General features: G+C 44.6%; 2 protein-coding genes across 2 annotated transcripts in view; one reads left to right on the top strand and one right to left on the bottom strand.

Moving 5' to 3' along the window:
- Positions 1 to 25,275, bottom strand: part of LOC128298546 (uncharacterized) — a 42,239-nt gene that overhangs the window by 2,565 nt on the left and 14,399 nt on the right. Inside the window, exons 3-8 of the mRNA XM_053034304.1 lie at positions 4,866 to 5,320; positions 4,435 to 4,781; positions 2,388 to 2,549; positions 2,120 to 2,308; positions 1,915 to 2,044; positions 1,549 to 1,840 (exon numbers count right to left, since the gene is read on the bottom strand). Coding sequence (XP_052890264.1) covers positions 1,549 to 1,840; positions 1,915 to 2,044; positions 2,120 to 2,308; positions 2,388 to 2,549; positions 4,435 to 4,781; positions 4,866 to 5,320 — 1,575 coding nt within the window. The remainder of the gene's footprint in view (positions 1 to 1,548; positions 1,841 to 1,914; positions 2,045 to 2,119; positions 2,309 to 2,387; positions 2,550 to 4,434; positions 4,782 to 4,865; positions 5,321 to 25,275) is intronic.
- Positions 14,547 to 23,614, top strand: LOC128298547 (glucose-dependent insulinotropic receptor-like). The gene is made up of 4 exons (XM_053034305.1): positions 14,547 to 14,805; positions 16,245 to 16,379; positions 21,729 to 21,878; positions 21,947 to 23,614. Exons 1-4 carry the CDS (start codon positions 14,547 to 14,549, stop codon positions 23,089 to 23,091), a joined length of 1,689 nt encoding a protein of 562 aa, XP_052890265.1. The 3' UTR covers positions 23,092 to 23,614.

The raw sequence follows: 25,275 nt of genomic DNA, 5'->3' as shown, positions 1-25,275 counted from the left end.
GTGTGTGTGGCCCACTAACATGCTTGGTCGGTATCGCGAAATCTCGTCTGAGTCGTGCCTCCGATACATGGGTTACTCGAGCCACCAATAGCCAGCTGCTAAAGAAGCTTAATGTGACTTTGTTCCCCGATTGGTAGCGTATTGGGAACTTCCCACACCAAAACTTTGAAGTTGTAAAAAAAGCAACCTTGAATTCTTCATTCCAAACCTAGGCTACTCTGCTTTAATCAGCCGCATAATAATTATGTCTATGTCTCAGTTACTTCTACAGCAACAGACCTGAAATTCTATCCAAGCCCTGAGGTGTGACATCATTCTAATGACACAACGAGCTCGTCCCTCATTGAACTGCGCAACGTACAGGAATCGAAAATGCTTCTAAGTCCTTTCCCCTGAATCGTGTCCAATAAGATTTCGTTAACTTCATACAGAGTTCATACTTCAAGTATCGATCGTAGCAGATATTTTCGAGCTGAGAAATCAAACGTACTGGCCTTTTTTGCCTAAAATAGATAACAGTTTGGAAGAATTCAAAGGTACAATTATCTACCTACCATAATCAAGAAATGTTGAACCATCAGGTTTAATTATAGAATCCAACGTCGTTCCAACTTCCCAGAATGTTAATACACTCGAAGTCTTCATGTTACTAAGTAGACTCCTATCCCTATCAAACTTTAATGCGAACTCTCAGACATGGGTTGATTCAATACTGCCGCCGTACAAACAATTCTTCAGATTCCCCATCAAATGTACCATTTAGATGTACTGTCGTTTTTTGGAAGGTTAATCCTCATGCCTAAAATCAATGCTGACATCCCACCAGGTGTCCCGTTAGTTAACAAAAAACCGCTCAATCGTAGGTGGTTTCTAAAAATTGAAATCTCAGCAACACATGGCTCTCATCATGGAAGTGAATCGCAAGTAGCTAGGACCGTTTAAGGAACTGAATGAAAAAAAAACCTGAAACACACTTTTTTGAAAAATGTCAACAGTTGACGGAACGCACTGGAATAAAAGATCCAATTTTAAATTTGCTTACTTTCACCCCGTGGCATTTAAGACGCAGTTAATTGTTTTCTACTTAGAATCGCCCACGCGTACCGGTGCTTGTACCACACTGCCATGTTTCATCTCATCTTCTTGCGAAAACCATGTCGCCACGTGTGCTATTTGTTCGATGCGGGTCATCGATGCTTCCAGGACACACGAATATTCACTATGGGAACCATCCTTTGTTCTCCTATTCTGAACCTTTTTTGTCTGTGCGTACTTCACCACATCACCAATTGGAAAGGACATTTGGTGACTGCGTCTTCGCATGTTTGCTGGCAATCGTTGTACACCGATTACGAGCAGTTGCGTTTTCGCATGAAACGAAAGGTCAGCAACAAAACGAAACCCCTTTTGCTATCAATACATTCCCGTGACCTTTTCAAGGATTATGCTACATTTCTACATCGAACATATTCAAGACGACACACGTCTTGAACGTCCCCGTCCCCTGACGACGTCATCAACATTTGCGTAACGCATGGCGCTACTCACCCACATAGGTGTTATCCGCCAGTCCACCGGCAGCAGCAGCAGCAGCAGCAGCCTGATCGGCATCGGCTCCACTCTCCTTTCGCCGCTTGTCCTGCTCGACAAAGTGCGTAATTAAGGCGTCCACCATGGCGGCCTGGCGGGAAAAGATTTGCATCAGCTTCGTTGCCGCGATACCGTTCTCTACTGCGCCGAACTGGAGAAAGATGCACGGCAAACATTCCGGATCGTTGACGTTGCTCGGTTTGGCGTACTCCCACGAGAACTCTTCATACTTCAGCCCGAGCAGCAGTGTCTGTTTGCGGAAAGCATCGTAAAGTTAGTAGCTGCGTGTTCGCATGCGGACACGGGTTCGTCTCCACCACTTACACATTCGATCTGATCTATTACGAAAATCCCCCGCTCGTTGACCGCTATCAGGACGGGTAGATCCTTTTGCTGCATCAAACTCATAAGACCACGTACCGGTTGCTCGACTTGTCCATGGAAGTAGGCCGCACTGGATTTTGTGAAAAGCGAGGTTCAAACATTAGTAAATTCATTAAGTGACCCTGAAACCAACGCGCAGCATTACCCATAAAATGGAAGACCCCAGCAGAACTCGAGATACTTCCGCATCAGCTTTTTGGTCGTGGCCGTCGTCGGAACACGCTTGAACTGCTCCAACAGACGCACCTCGGCCGACGATCGTTGGCTGATCGGCAACCAGGACCAGCTCGAGCTCTTTGCCACGTGTGCCGGCAGGAAGCGGAATTGATTTTCCCTACAAAAAGCAAAGCAAAACGAAATCATGTGACAGCACCGCTAAAGCCGAACCGATCACAACCGGTGAATATAGTTACCGAAAGTAGCTGGTAGTGTGTGTGTGCGAGTTGTACGGTCCCAGTTCTATCCGGGCCTGGATGCCACCGAGCATGATCGATTGCGACGGTTCCATCACGTACCGGCCGAGTAGCACGTTGTGTCTAGCCTCTTCGTACAGCAGCTCCAATATCCGAGGATCTCTGAAACAGTGTATACGACAATGACAGCGTTTATTAGCACAGTAACCATTGGAAAAGTTGATGCTCTCCATGTCGTTGTTGCTAGGGATTGATTTACATTAGAGCAAATAGAACAGGGACAGCGCTGCTTTGCTGGTTGCGTACATTTAGGCGTGTAAATCAAACATAGATTCAATAACTTCTAGTCATTAGTACATTATATATCATCAATCCGGTTTAAACACATTTTTATGAATACAACCCCTCCCCCTTCTCCCTCTCAAAGCCTTTTCTCATTTCCTCGCAAAGAATTAATCTGTGTTTCCCACGATTCATCATGCTACACGTGGATGCCCGTAGCATTTCCAAAACTAAACAAGGAAGTATGTTGCTTTCAATACTAATCATACGTTTCCAATCATTCTCTATTGCACAATATGAAACATCACATGGATATCGAGCGTATAAAAGCTGTTCCGATTAGAACTTTCCCGAATCAAGCACAGCAAAAGCAAGAACAAGTACTAGCAAGGATATTGTATTTCAATTTCCTAGAAACATTGAATCATCGTCGTCATGTAGATAAAAGATCCAAGAACTGTGTACACCATTGGCTACAGCAACGGTATTACGTTCATATGGGATAGAGTAATAAATTCTAGACGGCTAGAGATGTACCAGAATCGTGACCTTTTTGTGGTTTTTGAAAACGAACGAACGAACTGAGTTCGTACTAGAAGAGTGGTTAGAAATTTGCTTTATAACAATGAGGAATCTAGGTGATGGAACTAGTTCACAATCACATTATGTGAGATAAAATTATAAAACTGAACTTGTTTGTTATAACTTATATGTTATGTTCGTCGGTTTTAGTCGTATAAAGATGAGAAAGAATTGAACTAGTTCGCTCAAGGAACCGATATAAGGACAATAAAGAAGTGAAGGGAAAAACGAATTTTGTTGAAAAGATAAGAAGAGTATCCTGGTCCAGGTCCAAGGATCCAGGTAACCAGTCGCAATTTTGTCGGTTTGCTTAGCTGATGTGATAAGGCAGAATAAACAAATCATAAACAACTCGCTCATTTCAGCAAGTTAAACAAGGTTAAGTCCAAACAGGGAACGAATAATAACATTTTGGCTTCGTTCTGTGTTTTATTTGTTTCGTAAACGTGTCTAATTTAAATTTAAAATAAACAAAATCTACTTACTTTGGCTTAATGTTTAATGTTTGACAAAACTCAACATCTGATTAATTGTACTTGTTGCAGTATTTAACAATTTTTCTAAATTCAATTGGCATTTGGTGTGCATTTCATATATTTCCCACTTAACTTCCTTGCCAATAATCTAATGGCTTGGGGGTTTAACCATTTTTTCCACGAATCATGGAACAGATCATTATTTCTGGGCTTTTCCACAAGTTTTCCACTAAATTTTTCATGGATTTTGTTCGCAATTTCTAGAATTTTTCCCCAGTTTCCACCGGCTTTCATGAAGTAATTTTCCATTAGCCCATCCATTCATCCATCCATCAGAAATCCATTAGATGTCCATGGGGTTTGCTCACATTTGTTCGGGATTGTGAAGTTATTTCCGAATTTCCACGGAAGTTATTAACGGAGCTTAACTATGAAATTTCCACAGGCACAAGCACAAGCTTCCCAGGTGGTATTTATCAAGTGTTTGACAGTATCCACTGGATTTTCATCTGTTTTAATTTTCACACGGTTCACACACAATGCAAAAAACGATTGTAAATGCTACTCTATGCTAATGCGCGTCATGCAAGCCATGCAACTGCATGAGCTAGCCGCCCGATTATTTCTTATCGGGTGGATTCATACTGAAGTGTAGCATAACTGCATTCATGCACATCGTTCACTCATTCACCGAACGGTACACTTACTTGATCTTTTCCTCATCCCGCCGGGAGAAGAACACGTTTCTCCGCAGCGTCGTCATTGGCTCGTCGGACAGCTTTTCCAGCTCGTTCCCGTGGCTGTGCTTGTCGAGCAGCTTCGACCAGGCGACGCGCACCGCATACGGCCGGTGGTGGGGCTTCAGTTGCACCTCCAGCAGTGGACTGGTCATCCACAGGCCGAACACGCTCTGGGCCAGCAATTTGTTGGTAATACCTAGTTCTTCACAGCCAAGGGCGGCGGCAAGCATCACCTGCGCCGGGCACTGTGCCGTGCCCTCGATCTCCATATGTACAGCGATCCGGGACATCAGGTAGACCACCGTCGGGATCACCTGCGGAGGAAGAGAACCAGCATCGCTGTAGTGTGTCCGTTCGGGACGCAGGAAGACGGGGGGGCGTGCGGTGGATACCATTACCTTCTGCATCGGTCGCGGGGGTGCCAGGGTCGTTGTGCTGGTCGTCGTTGCCGTTGTCGTCGTCATGGTGCTCGCGGTTACGGATCGTGCCACGACGTTCACAGTCACGTTCACGTTCACGCCACTCGAGTGGGGGGGCAGCGGCTGCTGGGATGGGACCGAGCTGAACGGGCCGTCCTCCGACCACAGCCCGGACGTGGAAGCAACCGTGGAAGGATAACTCGCGATACCCGGCAGAAGATTATGGCCGGGCGCTACACTCGACGTTGATTGTTGCTGCTTCTGTTGCTGCGGTTGTGGTTGTGGCTGTTTGTTGTACAGCTGCTGCTGTTGTTGCTTCGCCGCGGTATTGTTGATGGTTGTCGTCGTTGAGGGATTGGCGTGATGGTGCACTGATTCATGGCCGTTTCCCGGGCCTAGCTGATAGATACTGCCATTTGTGCTCGATGATGGACCTGATCGGGAAACGAAAAGGGCATAGTAAAATGGTAATAATTCGAACAATAATTGAAAATATCAACATTAAGTAAATCTTTTCGCGAGAAGTATAAGTTACACAGCTGTGCAAGCAAACAGCTACCTTAATTAATTAATGATAGCACCAAACAAAAATTATACAATTAAAATGTAACAACCTACAACAAAAAAACAGAATACAGTTTGTTTGATCATACTGGAGTTTTTTTTTTTCATTTTTTTGCTACCAAACCCACCACCCAGTTCATTTTGCAAGCTATTTTTTTTTTACACTGGACCACATGTATTAACCACCATACTGTCAATATTTAATCAACATATTTACATTCAATGTTGTGCATGTGTTCCTTTCCGCATTCGTCGCTAGTCGATGGAGAATCATGAGTGAATTTATTCCATAAAACATGAATAAAACATTTTTCAACTGCTGCAACAACAAACCCACACAGCCGTACACAATTCAGCAATAAGTAACTATGATGCGCATCCAATCAATATAGCAACATTCCCGGTAATAGTTTAAAATATTTTTTTTGGCCCGTACACCTTCCATGGTATTGTACTGTATCAAAGGAAAAGCAAAAACTGGCTTGCTTTTAACGCTATCATACAGACAACTATCACAAAATGGCGTTGTTGGTTAGCGTTGCATCACACGAGGATAAGAAGCATTCATATTATTCGAGCATCAATTATGATTCTAAATGGAGTCACCATCCCAACTCTATTCATGGCATATTTATCTATAAATTTATTTACTTTTGCAATGATAACATTGAATACAAGATAAGGGCATTAAAAATGTCACACGTTTTATGAATGAAATCTGCGGTACATATTGATCTACTCTTTGATTAGTAACTGCAATGATGCAATGACCAGCTCACTAAAGTTTGAAATAGATAGAGCTCGCCTGGATATAAGCGATTTCTAAAGCGTCATTGAACATATTTTAATCAATTTCTGTTTTTAACACCACCTCGAACAAAGCCTTAGACCATCATCCGATTTATGGATGACGTTGCTGCCATAGTAGATCAGCCTGGGAGCTCTAGGAGTGGTGTTGGAGATACTGTTCTGCTGGGATTCCATAATATGTCGCAGGATATTCAGCTTCATTACAGAGGCTCCATATCCAGTGCTACAACCTCTTTACGGGCATGGTCTACTGCAGGAGCCCTCTAAACCGCTCACAGTCGATCGTTTCTGTCTCCCAATTTATTAAACTAACCTTTCTGGCGGAAGTATCAACGTCATATCTCAATATGTGACTTTCCAGTTGACCAAATTGGTCGTTCAGTATCATTCTGATGACTTGAATAGTCCACCATACCTGAATAAGGCTAGCCTAAACCGCTTAAGATAGTTATTAAAGCGATTTGTCTATTGTCATTCTACACATATGAGGCCAAAAACCATCTTAGAATCTTTCTCTCAAACGCGACTAGACACATTTGGTCAATTTTGGACAAAGACCATGTCTCGGAGGCGTATTTGAGAACTGAAACTATTTCATTAGTTTCATATTAGGTTTTATATAGTCAGGTCCCAGTCGCGACAGGTGTTTTGACTTCATTTGACTTGATCAATGCTAAAGTGCTGTTCATTTAGAATTCGGTCACTCATCACAAGCTGTAAATGGGCCATTTTTTAACATACAAGAATAATTTTCACATGAAATGAAAGGTTTTTTATTTGCTTTTTTACTAAAATAAGCAAAAAATTATAATTTTGATGAACGGATGAAAACACGGACTTTTCTTTTGATGCTTCCCATCAGCTGCCGCACAACCGATTTAGCAACTTTAGCAGTTATTTTTTTCCAATAATATGCCAGTTTTGAGGCTGTTTTGGTGGTTTTGCATGTCTTTTTCAATTTTCTTTTCATTATCGCCCAATATTGTTCTATCGGCCGGAATTCTAGACAGTTTGATGGGTTCAAATGCTTGCTGATGACGTCCACGTTGTTATTGGTGTACCATTGTACTACATCCCGACTGTAGTGACAGCATGCCAAATCTGGCCAGAACCTTACTGGGCCTTTGTGAGCCTTGATGAAAGGCAAAACACACTGTTCCAGACACTGTTCTTTGGCACCGATTTTTTTGCAACCTTCCCATCGGAAAATCCAGGGTTAGCTTTCAGCGTCTTCAACACCTTCCCGTTCAGTTTACGATCCACTGTTTTTGATCAACGATTTTGTTGAACCTTTCTAGTATTACTTTGACACTCCCAAAACCGCTCTAATACACATCCAACTGAAGAAGCGGCGATTTTCATGAATTTGGCAATTTTTCTCCCTGATCAAGTTGGATTTTCTAGGTGGTTGTGCACAATTAATTTACGACGTTCCAATTCCATGGTTAACCACAACTGTAAATTTGCACGGACTTGCCAACCTATTGCACTACTGGAATGAGTGCTCCAATACCTACACAAAAATGTCAAAAAGTTCTATATAGCACCACTGGTGGCGCTACTATACGTAAAATTGTCTGCCCGAATTCTAAATGAACAGCACTTTATTCACGGGATTAACCTTTGACCTGATATGGGTGAAATGTTGGATGACTTCATAGGTGCGATCACCTATCTGTTCGTCAACCTTGCGTTAGTCAGAATTTGTTGACTGCATCAATGAACTATACATCGTAGACTTCAATAGTCTGGTTGAAGGAAACTTCATGAAACATCAGCATCAACGCACGATCTATGCTATATTAAACCAAATGTTTGATTCACTTGCAAATAACACGGCTTTGTTCACAAATATCCCTCTAGCATATCATGGCCTTCTTCAGCCCTAAAACCATCACCCTGCAGACGCAACAGTGACACCATGACACATTTTCTTGCCACGAATTGCACCGGAAGTTGGTGCATCGTTGTCCGCGTGTGTGAGTTGTTCACCGTGCAGAAATAGCTAAACAAAACAGATAAATCACTACTTCCAACAAACTCCCGTCACTTTAAAACACCTATAACCACATACACACACACACACCCAATCACGCCGTCTATCCCTCCCAGAACTGATAAGCAAAAGCCAAGGGCTTTATCCACACAATCACACATGGGCACAACCTGCACCGCACATGGTTGTGGTGTGCACGACTAATTGATAAACCAGTATCTTATCAATCATGCCCAAACCTCCCAACCTCAAGGCGGCCGCAAGTGAGTGTCGGTGTGGTTTTGGGGGCAAGAGTTAAGCCGATATGAAGCGGAAAAAGAAATGGTACGAAATTAAACGAAAAGCGGCAAAAGAAATCCACCCAGTCTGTCATGTTCTGGGGGTCCCTCTGTGCCAGACCCGTACGGTTGCGACCAGTATCGGGTTTAACGTGACGCAGTGTGTTCGGGCAGTTCGTGAAGGTGACGGTTGGGATCTTAGCGGCCAGTACATCCAGTCGATGAGCCGATGACTCAACGTCGAGGCTTGTGCTACGAAAATTACATCTCCCAGGTTGTGCGAGTGCGTGTGCAACGGAATTACACGGGTTAGATTTATTCACTTTGTTTGGATCTCTGTCACTGATCGTCGGATGCTTCCCTCTCCACTCGGCACGGTTTCGAACATCGTCAAACATCAAGCTTATTAGCGGCGCCGTGTCACACCACGGTGCCGTGTAAAACCCGCGCTTGGTTCATCATCCGGATACACGCTAAGGGGTAAATATTTACACAACCGCTAATTCTATTCCGTCGAAGATTTCGGATTCCGGGGTGCTAGGGTGCAAAAAAAGCGCTTCGGGCCATCGTCAGTTCGGTGCCGTAATCGCTGCAAGCCGGTCGCGTACCGTGCGATCGATCGGGTGAGATTGCGTGCGTGTGTGGGTTGTGATTTGGGCAGTGATTTTTCGTTTCCAATGAAGTGAACTCCGTCTGGCAGCATATCGGCAACATAATCCAGTGTGGGAGTGGCGAGGGGGCTGTTAAGCTTGTGATAAGAAAATGCAACCTGTAAGGTGTGTTGTGAGTGTCGGTGTGATTGTGAACAGCATGTCCAATAAGCCGGGTTTAATGTGCAGCGCTCAAGAGTTAATGACCATTGCGTCATCATTTACAATAATTGTTCAATCCGTAATCACATGCCTCGAGCCATAAGGGAAGTGTATGTTTTGTCAAAACTGTCATTCACTGGGGCTCTGGGGCAAATATAAACAACCACGAGTGCGAACCATGTGTGTGGGTTAGTGCTCGGATACGGCAACACGATCACATTGAAATTCCGTTATGCCATTTCGTAAACGCATCCATTTCGCTTCCAAGCACATTCGACGCGCAAATATTTCATCTCTAAAATACCATGCCCTCCGGCAAACCGGCCACCGAACAATGAGACCCGTACACAGTGGAAAGGGGTCACTGTGGGTGCGGGAAAAGTGCAGCGAGCACAACAAAATCAATTTAGACAACGCACCCCGCAATAAAACCAGTGAATCAATTAAGCAACACGGCCCCACTGTAAGCTGCCGATTCCGGAGTGGAGCAACGTTTACCGATGCTCGATGAGCCACGATGAAACCAGACATCATCCCAGCTCCGAGCACTGGAAAATGGCATTTCCCAGCTCATGCTAATGGAAAATATTCAATTGCTGCACCGACAGTAAACAGGCCGTGGGTGCGGGAGAGGGGCATACCCATCGCCGAGATGGGAATGGATCGGATCGGAGGTTAAAAGGATGCAGAGTAGCATAACAAATCCGATTGTACAGTCTCGAGTCCCGTACCGTACCGGGGTTTGGCACTAGGCATTAACTGTACTCAGTTCATTTACGATTACCTCCACCTGCACGTCCACCTTGAGGTCTGGACAGCCTTTTAATCAACAGACAGAGCCGGCGGAAACGTTAACCGGCGTACGAGCAGCGCGAGCGGCCGAGCAATAATTGGTCATTTCAAACACAGATTTGTTCCCCGTTTTTTATGCAACGAGGACAGCTTTCGGGGGATGCTTGCGAATACTGATTGGGAAATTATCGTGCTGCTGTCGCAAGCGGTAGCCATAAAGTCTCGTTCATTGTCGCTTTCGATGCAAAATCGCACCAGACCTCCCGAGCCAAACGGGGAGCACTTTGAAAAGTGTGGTACGCGAAGAGTGCTCAAGAATTGGGAATGCCATCTTTGCAAGTTTGCCATCTATTTGCCCTTTTTACGACCAGCAAGTGTGCGACGTTGGGGTGCTCGCTTTGGGCAGGTCTGGTACACAAGTGAGAAGAAAATGTGATAAAATCTAAAATCATTTCCCTTCCTTTGTTTTCTCGAACAACTCCACGAAATGATTGTTTAAACTGGTGACTTAATCGTGCGTGTAATTCTTTGAGCTGGCAGGCGGGGACCTGCGGGTTGTGAAAATAAAATGAACTAAATTGTTACCACGATTTCATTGTACGAATGTGCAAAGCAATGCAGTGCGAATTGACATATCCTTACTGGTGCTTGTTTTAGTAAGCAGTCACTTAATACTGCACTGGGTTAATACAGGGTATCCCGCAATTCTTTAACAGTTTCCCATCAATTTTTGAATTTGTCCCGAGATTTTTTGACTGCGTCTTATATATTTTTGAATCCGTCCCACAATTTTTTGAAAGCGTTCCATCAATTTTTGAATTCGTCCCGTGGTTTTTTTACAGTTTCCCATGAATTTTTGAATTCGTTCCGTGGTTTTTTGATTGGGGCGGTCCGGGGATATATAGGTATCGGCGCCGGTCTTCACACGACAGGAGCACTTCAAAATCCCATCCAGATCAATTTTTTGTACACAGGACAAACTATCCGGCTACGAATAAATAGAGACGAAGAAAGCCACAAATGATAGGCCTAGGCTTCTTAAGGGTTGTTGTGCCGATACACAAGAAAGAAAGATGTTGAAGGTGAATCAAGCATTGGTGATGAGCTTGACGGTAAAATCTCTGAGGATTGTTAGCACGCTAACCAAGCAGCTCATTCGCAGCGGTCGATTTTTACTAAACTATTTTCGCCTCAAAGATGACATACGGAGGCCAACGGTTTTCCATGAATGCATTTGAACCTGTGACCTTCTCTCTCTTATCTGTGGTTCAATACAATTACAGGATACTGTGGTTAAGCAAACGACAATTTATTTAAAGTGGCATTCCAAACTATTTGGGAAACCGTGAAAAAACATCGGAACAAATGCAAAAATATAAGGGAAACCGTCAAAAAACCTTGAGACGAATTCAAAAACAGATGGGACGCAGTCAAAAAATTGTGAGACGCATTCAATTATTGATGGGACGCAGTCAAACAATCTCGGGACGGATTCAAAAATATCTGGGACGCAATCGAAAAACCTTGGGAAACTGTCAAAAAATTGTGGGATACCCTGTAATCAATCGTCAACGAAATAGATACTAACAGATGAGGACATGCAGTTCCAGAGATACAAGGTTCCATTTATACGCGGATTCGGAAAAACGCGAAAATTTTTTTTTAGAAATTTGACAGCTGAGTTAGTTAAACAACAAGGTTAAACCAATGGTTGAAAAATGCTTCCACAGTCACATAAATCATTTGTTTTTGAATTTTGTTCATGTTTAAGATAAAGAAGCAGGAGGAAGGATAAGGAGCAGACAAGGAAGTGCATTCTGTAACTATAAAGTATAAACGACACTGCCCCAGGATACGCTATACGCGAACCTTTTGTGGATTATAGCGGTCCACTATAATAGTGTATCTCGGGAACTGTCTATACTTAGCTACTTTATAGCATTATAGTATCTTACTTTATAGCATCTTACTATCTTATCACACTGGATTAATAAATATTTGTAATAATAATCAACGAAATAATTACTGATAAACTGTTTTATAGCATCTTACGTAGCATAAAATAATATGTCGCTGTTAATATGAACATGTTTGATTCTTCATGTCTTCAATACATACGGAAGACGTGCGATCCATATTGGCAACATTGTGCTTTCGTCACAATATTATATCTGTTCGTATTTTTTTTATTCTAAGCTCAGCTTAAGCTTTTACACACAGAACAAATCATCAATATCATGAACACATGGCAAACTTATTGTTGCTTTCCACGAAATGCAAGGTGATCCTTGTGATAGGCTTATCCAATCTCTAGAGCACCGAATCGCCCTTGGAGAACACACTAATTGGCACGTTGGCAGAAATGTGGAAAACCTATGAGCTTGGGAGATTTTTAGTGTTGGATCACTGCTCAATAACGCTTGAAGCTTTAGCTTTCTATCATCCCTGGAGATCAAGCGTGTTCATTCGAATGATGTCTAGGACTTACATCATTCAAATGCGCATAGAACAAGTCGAGTTCCAAGCTATGAGGAGTCGGATCCGTAAGGGTATTGTTTCAATTGGAGCCGAGCAGTTCAATATGTGCAGATTTTCACTGCAATAATGAAGCAAGAAGGACGAACCGGAGCTCCATAAATACATCGATCGATATCATTGATATCCGATGGTTTGGATCTAAATACCAATTCAACCACGACTCAAACCCGCGCTACAAAACGGAATTCTCTCTAATTGGAAGTTCCCCTGTTTAGCGTCTGGTTGCTGCCGTTATGCAGAAAGTAGTGCTTAGATGGATACCGTTACGATTTAGCCAATTTAAATGCATTCTACCCGTTTTTTACGTATGCCACTGTGTTCCCAAGTAGAGCGCTATATCCCGACGTAAAACAACCGCGCTGGGAGTGTAATCTACCGGGGCACAGTGTAATCGATTAAATATGCAACAATTCATTCGTGATAACCCCCGTTTGTCGATGGTTCCAACGAAACAGACGAAAGCACAACGTACATTCGGATGCATAATTTACATACGTTTGAGTTGCGTTCCATTGGAATGGGTTATGCATTTTCCGGAAGCGGTCTATCTAGGCAAATGCTGGAAAAATCCATACCCACATGCTAATGTGGAAATTATTCAATTCACTTTAACGGTTTCACATATTGAACTTTGGAGATTGAGATGAACAATCGCAGCACGACTGCAGCGGCTAATGCAGCTTTTAAAAGATTGTTTCCCTCCTTCCTTTCACAACATTACTTAATTACTTTTCCACACTGCAAAAAAAAACCTACACATTACGCTCCCTTGCTGTCTCCCTGCCCATGCTACTAACTTTTCGTACAGCACACGGGACACAGCAATCGGAACCATCGAACAATCCACGCGCCACGTTTCCACATCCATTAACTACATCTGTCCAGCTGCTTCAACGGCAGAACTTAATCAAAACGTAAACTTTCCAACTCCGACTACCCGCTCGACTCATTAGAGCTGCCCATTCTGGTTCTGGTTTCTTTGAGTTGTGTCTTCGTGCTACCAGGATACTGCCAGGATGGGACATGAGTTCCACCATTCCAACTGCATTTGAAAGTACGTTTCCATTTAAACTTTCCTTTCCTGGCTTTCCCCTTTTTCCTGTGGAATTGTTGCCTCTTCCCGTGATCGGGTTCCACACCACTTCTGGTCATTATTTCAGTTTTGTTTAATTAAATTTTCATCTACTCTCGACTGTGTGTGTGTGTGAGAGAGAGTGGGAACACCATGCCCACCGGTGCCACAGCAAGCAATCACACTTCGATGCAAACGAACAGCCTAAAACACTCAACCACAGACAAAGGTTCCTCTCTACTCAATGCACTCACCATGGTTCACCCAAACTTGTGGGACGAGTTTGGTCGATGAAAAGTGCATGTGCAATGTGCTCCCCGGCATTCGTTCGACCTTCCTCGCAACAGCTGACAATCTATCGAAACCAAATTTTTCACATTTGATGCTTGCCAAGCCAATCGTTCTATTTTTTTTATTTAACTTCGACCCGTCACTAACACATCATGCCTTGGTGTTGCTGCACACGGAACTCGGGGTTGGCAAGGCCAACGCACAAAAACAAGCCCTATCAGCAAATCGTTTACGTCCGGCAGCAATTAATGTTTGATTTCAATTTTTCCCCAAACTCATCCACAGACGGACCCCGGCCCGGCCTTGCTTCATTGGAGCACCGACAACCTAACCATTTCCGGTACTGGTCCGCTGCCCAACAGCTCGCTCGAATACTTTCATAGCCTGTCCACCCGGCAGGCGTGAAAAGTCTCGGCGCATCGTAAGCAAAGACGAACAACGTCTGAAAGATCTAACGATTTCTTGTCTCTTCTGGTGCTGCTTATCTTCTCCCGCATCCACACAAGCATGGGAAAGGTGCAAGCGCAACCGTACGATGATTACGACCGGATACGATACTTTTACTACATCCGGCCACCGCAAACGCCCGTACCGAAGGACTGGTGGATCGATCCGATGGCAACCACCACCGAATCCGTCACCACGCTCAGTGCGAGCGAGGAAACTACACTGCTGCTGTACGACATCTTTATACCGCTGCTCGGTTCCGTCATCATAATACTCAACCTGATCGTCGTCGTGTCCGGTGTACTGCTGCTGCGAAAAGGTAACTACATCCTGTGCTACGCTATCACGCTTTGCACCGCACTCGCTGTCAGTTCGGCCCGTAGTGTTAGTTCCCATGCAATGCGCCATTTATTCACTCGGTAAATGTTAAATGTCATCTACGCTCGGCATTTAGTTAAATGTCAAACATCGTAAAAAAAAACAGAAAAAAAGAACCCAAAAACTTTACGTCGTGCCTCGTATCGGCTGGGAGGAAGGACACTTTTTGCGCACAAGAGAAAACGCGGAGCAACGGAAAAAGTTTAAAAAGTTTCCAATCAACCTGAACCATCCGCAGCACGTGAACAAATACTCTGTTGCGAAAGCATTTGAATGTTTTATGCTCCTTGCAAACTAGGCGTGCCGATCGGTCGAATATTGTTTACACAAAACCGCATCCCGCCAAGTTTATTGGATACCGCCAGTGTAACCATGACAAACGTGCACAATCGAGCGAGAAGCCGCTAGAAAATTACACATTCCACTCATAATTCATTAGCCTGTTGTTTACATTTAATTTTACAAACATGATTAGCATGCACTTTGAAAATGCATGAATTTAAAATAACCACCGCTATGAATGATGGTTTAGCGAATTAGGTTATGCATCCGTTGGTCCGGTTTAATCTTACACCGCCTAAAAGTATGCAATTTCATATTTTGATCATTTTTAATAAGGAATCAGACGACAAACGGCTTTAAATTGTATCCTTGCAAACTCTTATCTTATCTTATTTTAGTTCATCCAAGCAAAGGCATTGATACACTTGTTTCGTTCAGTTTGTGCAGATTTATATTTAAACGTATACGAATTCTGAGTGTACTGGTAGAGATTACCAATTTTTTAACAGTACCGTACGAGAACCCTGCCGAAGGTAGTGGCCGTTAGAGTATCACTCCATGAAGGTTGATAGCATCGGTGACGCATACGGCATGAAGCGAAAAAGCCGATAGCTATTCGTTGATTGGAACTATTCGAACAGAACAGATTAAAAATTCGAGAGATCTGAAAAACAAAGCATGTCTTATCTTGTTCATATTGGTGACTAGCATTGTATTTGTCTTTAAGGCACAGAATACTGTGGGAAGCGAAATTCTAGAATGCGAGCTATACTGAGTTTGTTTTTTAAGAGGCCATAACTGAGGAAGTTATTCAAAAAAGTATCACATCAGCCTCTAATACCTTAAGTACGCTTAAATTGACCGTTTTTCCTCTCACTCAATTCACGAACCACTATCGGTTAAACCTCTGTTTACGATTTGTTTAAAAGACAACTTCAAAAACAACAACACAAACAGCAAAGCCAAAAAGTAAACTATAGAATAACTTTAAAGCAATTAGTATCAATTCCTTATCTCTATAAACTCGCCAAATATTGCCACACTAACGAATTTCCCCTAACATCCCTGTAACATCCTCCGCTGCTCGTTTCTTTGCAGGTCAGCAACCGTACACCACGTACATGTTTCTGGGCAACGTGGCCGTTTCGGATTTATTGACGGGCTTTGCCGTCATGTTTGGCCAGTATGCACCACGCGAGCGACGTGCCGAGGAAAACTGCACCCTAATGATAGGTAGGTTATTCCACCGTTCCATCGGGCGCCCACAAAAAGGGCGGCCTACCGATGACTCGAAAGCTCAAGCTATCTATTTCCGTTAATCCATCCTCCGGTGTTCCGTTCAACTCTCCCCTTTCTCCCCCTTTCCGTGCATCACTATGTTTTGTTCACTGTACCGGTAATTCCGGCGGCACATTATCGCATTAGCGCACAGAGCATCATTGCTTTTCACCAAACCGTAGTTCATCTGCCTGGACCCTCGGTTCGACGTGTAGCAAATCAATACGTTACCGGAATGGAGAATGGTCGTATCGGAAAAATGAAACACAAACACACACACATACACTGCACATGCCAATCGCCTCATATGCAGAAGGCCCCCAAACAGATACCGGGAGCCTGTTCTAGCTCGCCTCAATGGCGCTCGATGGCGGTCGAGCCTGAACGGATTGGCAACGGTTGTGATGCTGCAAATTTATCATACCGGTTCGGTCACACAATAAAGTGCGCACCACGCACGTTGTCCGTTCCTGGCTTTGAGTGGATGCAACTCGCGGTGCAATCGATTCCACGCTGTTGCGTTCCGTATTTATTAACCTCTTTATTTATTTATTCGTTCCGTTTTATTTCGATATTATTTAATCGCATCAATTTTTCCGCCTGACGAGAGCAAAATATTGGTCCTTCCCTATGGGGACTATGGGGAGGATGGATGTTTCGTATGCTGTTTTTTGTTTGGTCTCTGGGTCGTAGGTTTTGTTTTAGCGTAGCGAGAAGCTGCGACGAATGACGGAGACAGTCAATTAATCGTTGATTGAGCCAATCCTTATCCAATCGCCATAAATAATGCGCACACGCTTTCGATGGGATTATTTCCCGGTGGCATAAACTAAACCCGAAACCGGCCACAGTGGTCATAATGGTAGTGAAGCTTAAACAGGGCTTTGTTCGCGTATTATTGGTGGAACAGGCAGCATTATTCGTTTGGAGCATTACAATTTATAAATAATATGGCAGCACGATCATACGGTGATGGTACGTTGGATTCCAAATCCCAAACAACCGTTTTATGACTTTCTGTTCAATGAGCCTATTTTTTAAAGCAGGATTAAAAAATAGTCACAATAAATGATCAGACCCAGAATCATTTCGCAAAGTTTCAATGATAAAAGCGTTGTGTAATGTGAATTGCATACCTTCCGGGAAATTCCACATACAAAAGCGCCTAAATGCACGCAATTTGTTGTACAAATTCACAGAATTTGGTAAATAGAACACGATTGATCTTTGTTGATCACCAAAGAATCGTGCTCGTTGCGAAACACTTTCTAATTAATAGGGGCAGGGCCACGAGAGTTGACAAAATGCTGTTAATTAAACGGTAAATTAAGAGAAAATCTATTGTTAAACATGAACCACCACAAGGGTAATTGTTGTGAAAGACATATAAGCATGAAAAACACTCTTTTCTTTGATGCATTCTGAGAATCCATCACAACGCGCTTCCACAACGCATGGGCGAAAGATACTGTGTGGCGGAACAACCTGCTCGAATGGGTAAATTAACAGCGCGCGCTGTATGACTGGGTAGTTCAATTCGAACTAACTAACTCGAGAAGATTCGACGCAAAATGGATTAATGATACTCTGATGATAGCAGTCGATTAAACATTCCGACGCGGAATAATATCAATGATTCAAAATGCTTCTCCCGTTCTGAGATCTACAGCTTCCATACACTAACACACTACGGATGCCCTTTGGGACCATCCCGTGCATCCAGTGTCTCTTGCATGAACACATTATTAAGCTTCATTTAGACGTTCCTTTAGATCTTTCGGTATGAAATAAACATGTGCGGGTCACGTTAAGGACACGGCCTCCCTCGAGCAGTATTAAACCACCCCGGGGAAAAGTACTGCAAAAAGCAAAACAGACAAATCTACCCCCTCCCTCCCTACCCCCCCTTCCCATCACTGGTCACAGTGCAAAATTAAACTCTCCAAACGGCACTAAGGAAGAGACACAAGCACAAGCGCATAGCCTCGTGGCGTAGGTTTTCTTTGCGCCTTTTGACCTCGTGAAAAATGAACATCGTCGTGCAATGTATGAAAACTCGCTTCGCCCACGTACATACATACATCGTTCGGTTGCCCCGCGGGTAGATGTATGTGCTTTCGCGCATACATGTGCGTGTGCCCACATTCCCAGATGCCACCCAGCGAGAGTCTGTGGAATGTGGGCCACAGTAGCGCACACGCCTTTGCAGAGTGCCACTCACTCGATGCCCGGTTCGTCCCCAAGCTCGCCACCAAAAAGCTTCAACTTCGGTAGACGAAATTTAATGAATTAATCTATCTATTTCTTCACGAGCTTTTGCGGCACTCTGTCCTCTGTTTGAAGGGGGGAAAAGACAACGATGTGTGTGAGTGTGTGTGTGTTTTTTTTTGGTTTGTTACCAGAACTACATATCCAACATTCTGCTACCGTGATTCCAGCTCACGACGGTGCCATTTCATCAGTGAGAGCAATTATTCATATAACATCTCACTCGCTACCCATATCATATACCCGCCGCAAAAAAATGCCTCACTCAAATTTCGAATTGTGCGACACCGTGCAAACCTTTTGCACATCCCTGACGAAAGGAAGATGTTGGTGGGAAAGCCATGTCAACTGAATTAGCGTACGATGTGGCAGCAGGGAGCCAGGCGTCATATGTGCAAAAGACTACCATTAACGTACAACTTAGAGAGAGAGAGAGAGAGAGAGAGAGAGAGAGAGAGAAAGCGCGAAAGGATATGCAAATGAAATATGACGTGTGTCGTAGTTTGATTAATTATTTCAAATTACGCTTCTTAATTAGCCCCGGACCCGTACACGTTCCGCGTGACGTCCCCATTTCCCCCCAACAAATCCACCGAACACGCATCAGTCAGTCGGTGTGCTGTGCACCGCAGTGGGAGTTGGCATTTGCTAAATTGTATATGCATCAAGGAAAACTTTCATCGCACTCACACACACACAGAAGGAGTTGGTTAGTATTCAAATACATCCTGGCGGCGAGCAAATACTAGCATACCCTGGGATGACTTCATGATGGCGGTCGTCTATCGCATCATCATCATCATCATCATCAACGGCAGACATTTACATTTCATGGCCTGGGTGGTCGGTGAAGCCATAAACAGCCGAAAGCATCAAGCACCTGAAGCGAAACGACAGTTTTCGTCGAAATTTTCCACTAATCCGAACAAAGGCAAACGGTTTTCACACAATCACCAACCTGGGTGCCGGGTTCTTGGCCATACTTTCCCGTACCGTGTCCCCCCAAAAACTTATCAAATCAAGTCTTTAAGGTCTATTAGCACATAAATATAGTGGAGTTAGTCTGTTTCACACTTGGTGCAGCACCACTTCGCTCACGCTGCACCATGAACACACATACGGTGGGGCGGTATGTGCACAGTGATGTCGTGTAAGATGCAGCTTGCGTGTCGATGGAGAACTTTCCTCGAACGAGTGGAGCACGCACATCAAACACAAGAAGTTAAGCCACCACTCGCCGAGCGCCACCAGATCCATATCGTGTGGTAGATTTAATTTCACACCACCACTCGATCGTGACGTTCACTTTACAGTGAGAGAAGCTACAATAATGGTTGAAAATTTGTACCTTTTTGAGATCGCAAGAAAAACTGATACGAAGCGCAAGAAAAACCACTAAACATAGTTGCGCACACACACACACATTAAAAAAAACCCCACCACATACATGCACCCACATGCTAAATGCATTCGGAATTGTTTTAAAACAACAAATTCTTCTCCCATCATACTGCGAATGCCCGGGCGAAATGCTACCACACAGCACAGGAATGAAAAATCGGGAAAACTTCTTCCATCCATTGGCACTGGCTCAGCACGGTTGTTTGTCTTGCGCCGGCCGGTTTGCGGGTTGGTTGGCCGGTTGCTTTGCTTTTATTTATTTTAAAACTGCAACTCGCATCGAACTGGTTTTTGGTGGTGGTGGTGGAAGAATGTGAATCACAGATTCCTCCCCCGTTTTTTTCTGCTTTTGTTCGTTTGAAGTGCAATCAAGAGCAAAGCGGGAATTTTGTGATTATTTTTATTTGCTTTAAGCGAGTGTTAGTCGTCTTGTGCCATTGCCAAAGCGGGAGCGTGCATGGTACACCATTCCACCAGCAAGCATGGAATTCAATTCTAGCAAAAGGGAACGTAGCATATCGCATTCCAACTGTGGAACGAGCAACACAGAAAAAAAACCCCTCCAATTCAATAGAAAAGCACAAAAACAATAGCGAAATAATTCTTGCCACAGTGTACTAGTGTGGGGAAGCGGAAAGCTAGTTTCACGAACGGAAATGAAAAACAAAACTTGCGAAGCGCTATGAAGCTAATGAATTGAAAGCTTTCAATCATGCGATAATGGTAAATTTATCTCATTAAATATGCATCAACTTGATGGCTAATTCATTGAGACTCGAGTCAAGAGTAAAAAACAAAACGTTTCCGCCTGCGTTTCGACATTAAAAACTGCAACATGTTACACTTGGCCAAGAGCACGGGTGTGTGCAACATTGTGGTTAGCAATGTCAAACCGTGAGGCAAACCCTTAACCACATAATAAAATACTGTTCGCGATTAAACGGTCTCCTTTGATAAAACCTCGTTACCATTAGTTACCTGCGGTCATTGCATTCCAAGGAAACTTCCAACCATTGACAGCGAACATGTACTTTTAGTCTATGTTAATTGATGTACTACCCACTCGACTAGAAGGAACTCGAGCTTGGGCTTATCAAGTTAGATAAGTTCAATGCTAAAATACCCAATACAATGGGTGACAATTTTAGAAGCGAATTTCTAACAACAGTCAAAGCGTTAAGAGATTGCATACCTTTGGGCGCTTCCCAAACGAGTAACACGAAATGAAAACGCCTAAAGTTATGCAATGCATGTCGCAAAATTTCCTGTTTAACATCTTGCTTGCCCCGGTTATCCAGGCTGTCAAACGGGGTCGGTACATGATGATGCTCTTTTCCTAGCATGCTTACCGCAAGTGTACGCACGTGTACGACCTCTACATACGGTCAACGGTACGAACGTGGGCCGCTTTGATCCATTCCACATACCGTATGCGAAATTCCAACTTACACCGACGGGTGGCATAAAATAAGATTCATCTATCTGAATCAGACCTCGTAATCGAATGCCATTCTGGCGTGAAGTCTGCTCGAAGCCGGAAGGAGTAATTGTGTAACCCTACCCGCGCTACCATTGCTATTCTCGACCCTATGTCTTGCTCCTTATGTTCTCTATCCGCTACCCGTTCAATTACAGGTCTCATAGTATCCACATCATTGGTCTCGGTGTACAGCGTGGGACTGATAGCGATCGATCGGTACCTTTACATCGTCTACGGACTGCAGTACCAGCGCTACTTAACGCGTACCCGGGCGCGCATACTGATTGCCGCCACCTGGATCCTTGGTGAGTACCACCGGCATCACAAATGACCCGTGTTATGGACTAATGTTGCCTTTTTTTCTACTCTTCAGGCGCTACAATAGGGTTTCTGCCCGCGTTCGGGTGGCGCGGCGATACGGATGGTGGCCGAACCTGCTGGTTCATACGGTTGGCCCCACCGGGCTTGGTGATCCTGACGGCAGTCGTCGGTATTCTGCCGGTCCTGCTCGTCATCATCCTGTACGGTATCATCCTGCAGAAGGCACTGCGTCGCGTTAACCAGCTGAAAAAAGCGTCACGCGAACTGCGCGGCGTACAGACCGGTAATCTGCGACTGTTTCGTGGCGGTGCAAACGGGACGGCAACCAGCCCACCGCCCACCCTGTCCAGCCCGGTGGACCTCAATCGATCGGGCACCAACCAATCGGACACGGAGCACGGTTTAAGCGAGGATGAACTTTCGCGCGATACCACCACTCGACGTTGCTTCTGTCTGCGTTCGCGATGCTGCACCAACGCGCCGCATCCGACCCGGGCACGGAAAGCGCTGAACGGAACCGACTCCAGCATACCCGCGGTGTCCACCGGCATGATGGCGGTGGTAGCGACAACGACAACAACCACCACCAGCAGCAGCAAAAGCCCGACCAAGTGGAAGGCGATAAAAGTCGTGATGTTCACGACGGGCAGCTTCGTCGTAACGTGGGTGCCGTACTTCATCGCGAGCCTCATGTACGTCGCGTGCGATCCGCTAACGAATGGGGAGTTCTGTCGCAGCCTGCAGTTCGCCATCGCCAGCCCCCTGGCCATACTCGGGTTCGCCAACAGCCTGCTCAATCCGATCATTTACGCCTGGTGGCACAATGGGTTCCGTGCCTGGATGAAGCGGCTTGCCGGCCAGGTCAGTCAGCGGGTTTGCTGCTGCTGCTGCTGCTGCTGCTGTGGTCGTAACCGGCGCGACGACGGTGAGGCAGGCCCGCCGTGTGCCGTACGCTGCTGCCATAAATCATCATCGCGTACGGCGCCATCGACTGAAGCTGCCACGAATCGGATCAGCGCGAACGGGAGCAGCAGCGATGGAGTCGGCCCTAACCGGCTGTCAAACCGCACGGTGACAACGACCGTGGGGCGTAGGTCGCGCCCGGTTGCACCGCCCCAGAGCGACCAGGAATTTTCCATCACCGATGACACCGATGTGGAGCAACCGTCCGGCATGGTAATCGGGACACGCCTCTAAGGGGGAAGGGAAGGGAACCGATTGCCAACCCAAAAACCTCAGGAACATGTCGAGGACATTCTCATCAGAGAGCATCGCCAAAAAAGCAAACCGTGCTCCAGCAAAGTTTTGTCCGCGCTGCACTGAACCGTTCACTGCTGGTGCCGCGAATGCTCGGGGCGCCAGTACGACTGCATGAATGCAAGTGGCCCACACGGGGTAGGGTAGGTGGGACAAAAAGCCACGGAGAATTAGATTTAAGTTACCATGTACTTACCACACACACAGACACAGACAGACAGACAGACATATGCGGTTAATGCCCCGTGGATTGTCTTCACGGCTCGTGCTGAGAATTGTGCAACTGCATTCGCTCGAAACAACACGATGCTAGCATCCAAACCGAAATGAGGGCGGCCAATTCATGACAGCTACATCAGGAGATTGCACCGCGATGCCGGGAGTAGCATAAATTGCGTCGTAGAGACAGTATTTTTTACATTGCATTAACTTTACCATACGATAGCGTTAAGCTAAAGTTTAAAACTAGTACCAGTCAGGGAGAGGTTCTCTCTTCCTGCATGCTGTAGACAATCATAAGCTTTCGTACTTCGTAGAATAGCACAATAAAGTTCTGCCAGCGAACTATTAAGATAATGTTGGTTATTGATGTAATGCCCGACCTTTCCATGTCTGAGGCAATTAATTATCTAACGACTAGAGAGCAAAAAGCCGGTGCCAGCTTCTCCACACTTTTCACAAGAAATCCCTTTCTTTGCGCTCAATAATGGCTTGTTATTTGCATAAGCAAATTACAGCCATCGCTGTGGCTTCTGAAACAAGAAAAGCAATTATGATACAATAAAGGGCAATGTAATGATGCTGTGATGTACCATCGACCGGGCAGTGCCTCTTCCTTCTTATGGCAGACAACGACCAGCGAACGCTGCTCTCCCTCACACTCGTTCGTTTATACCCTGGACACTTTGAATTATTGATTCCAATGCGATCGGCTGGTGAAAGTTTCACTTCCTTACGCCAGCACATAAAAGCACGGAGCAGAGCACGCACGGAACGCACATACCCATTTGCATTACGCAACCCACGCACAGAGGGCACACATACGCTCATTGGGATGCATGGCACCGTATCACTCCATGCCCATTCGTTAGCAAAACAGCTAAACTTATCTCGAGCATTAACTGTATTAATTATTCATTTGCTCGTTTTCATAGTTTCCATAGCGTACCCTCCGGTGTTGCGTGGTGGCTGAAGTTCAGCATGGATCCTTCCGACTGCTGGCATATAAATTTAGTCTATCATTTCTTGGAATCCCTGCCCCAACCGGGCCGGTGATCGGCGTGCGTTGTTGTATCAGCATCATCGTCGTCAGATTGCATCAATTATAAAATAAATTAATTACGGCAGACCAACGGTTGCCCGTACAGGGAGGCCTGATCTACTTTTCGTAAATTGAAAAGTTCCCAGAGCTCCAGAGAAAGAATGCACCAGCGGATGCATGTGAAGGGAGGAAAGAAAAATAAAAGACCAAAATCAATAATTTATTTTAAGTTCTATTCTATCGATATTGATGAGATAGCTATTCCTTTATACGACCCGAGAAGGCGTGCGGTAAGCAGTAGGACAATGTAATTTATAAGTGCCGTTCAAATGATGCACAATTTTTCAAATATGCACTGCATACTTTTAGGCGCTTAAGTTTAAACTTCAATTCAGCGTTCCGTTGACAGGCATAATTAGAAACATTTCTCTCTCAAACGCTTCTCAAAATGTAAAATATAAATTTTGTTGCATAAAAAGCACTTTCAACAAACCATCTTCCGACTTCTGTGTTTTTTTTTTCTCGTGAATCGCACCACGTGTCTCAGAATTCCTCCACGCGATGATTGCGATAAGCTATTCGTGGGATGCCATTTTACACCGGAATAGAAACAACAGGTTGCTGACCTGGTGCAATAACTCATTCAAAAGTTTTGCACCAATTCCTTTCCATGGTGCTAACCGTAGAACTTTTGCTAACTTTCACAGACATTTTCTCCTTTCTTGGGTCAAATGGTCAGCACAAACAAACGTCTCTTTCAACTGTTTGAAGGAAATTCTTCTTCGATCACAACTGAGACTCGACAGCACCTTGATAAATTCTGCACTTGTTCCTATAAAATATGTATCAATCCAACCAGTATA

The sequence above is a fragment of the Anopheles moucheti genome, chromosome 2, assembly GCF_943734755.1.
Source record: "Anopheles moucheti chromosome 2, idAnoMoucSN_F20_07, whole genome shotgun sequence".
Taxonomy (NCBI): domain Eukaryota; kingdom Metazoa; phylum Arthropoda; class Insecta; order Diptera; family Culicidae; genus Anopheles; species Anopheles moucheti.
This window is presented reverse-complemented; position numbering and strand designations above follow the sequence as displayed.

Excerpts from the sequence above, each read along its gene's own strand:
- LOC128298547 (XM_053034305.1), top strand. The coding sequence starts at position 14,547 with ATGGGAAAGGTGCAAGCGCAACCGTACGATGATTACGACCGGATACGA. Across the intron at positions 14,806-16,244 it reads TGTACTGCTGCTGCGAAAAG|GTCAGCAACCGTACACCACG; the intron begins GTAACTACATCC and ends GTTTCTTTGCAG. Across the intron at positions 21,879-21,946 it reads TGCCGCCACCTGGATCCTTG|GCGCTACAATAGGGTTTCTG; the intron begins GTGAGTACCACC and ends TCTACTCTTCAG.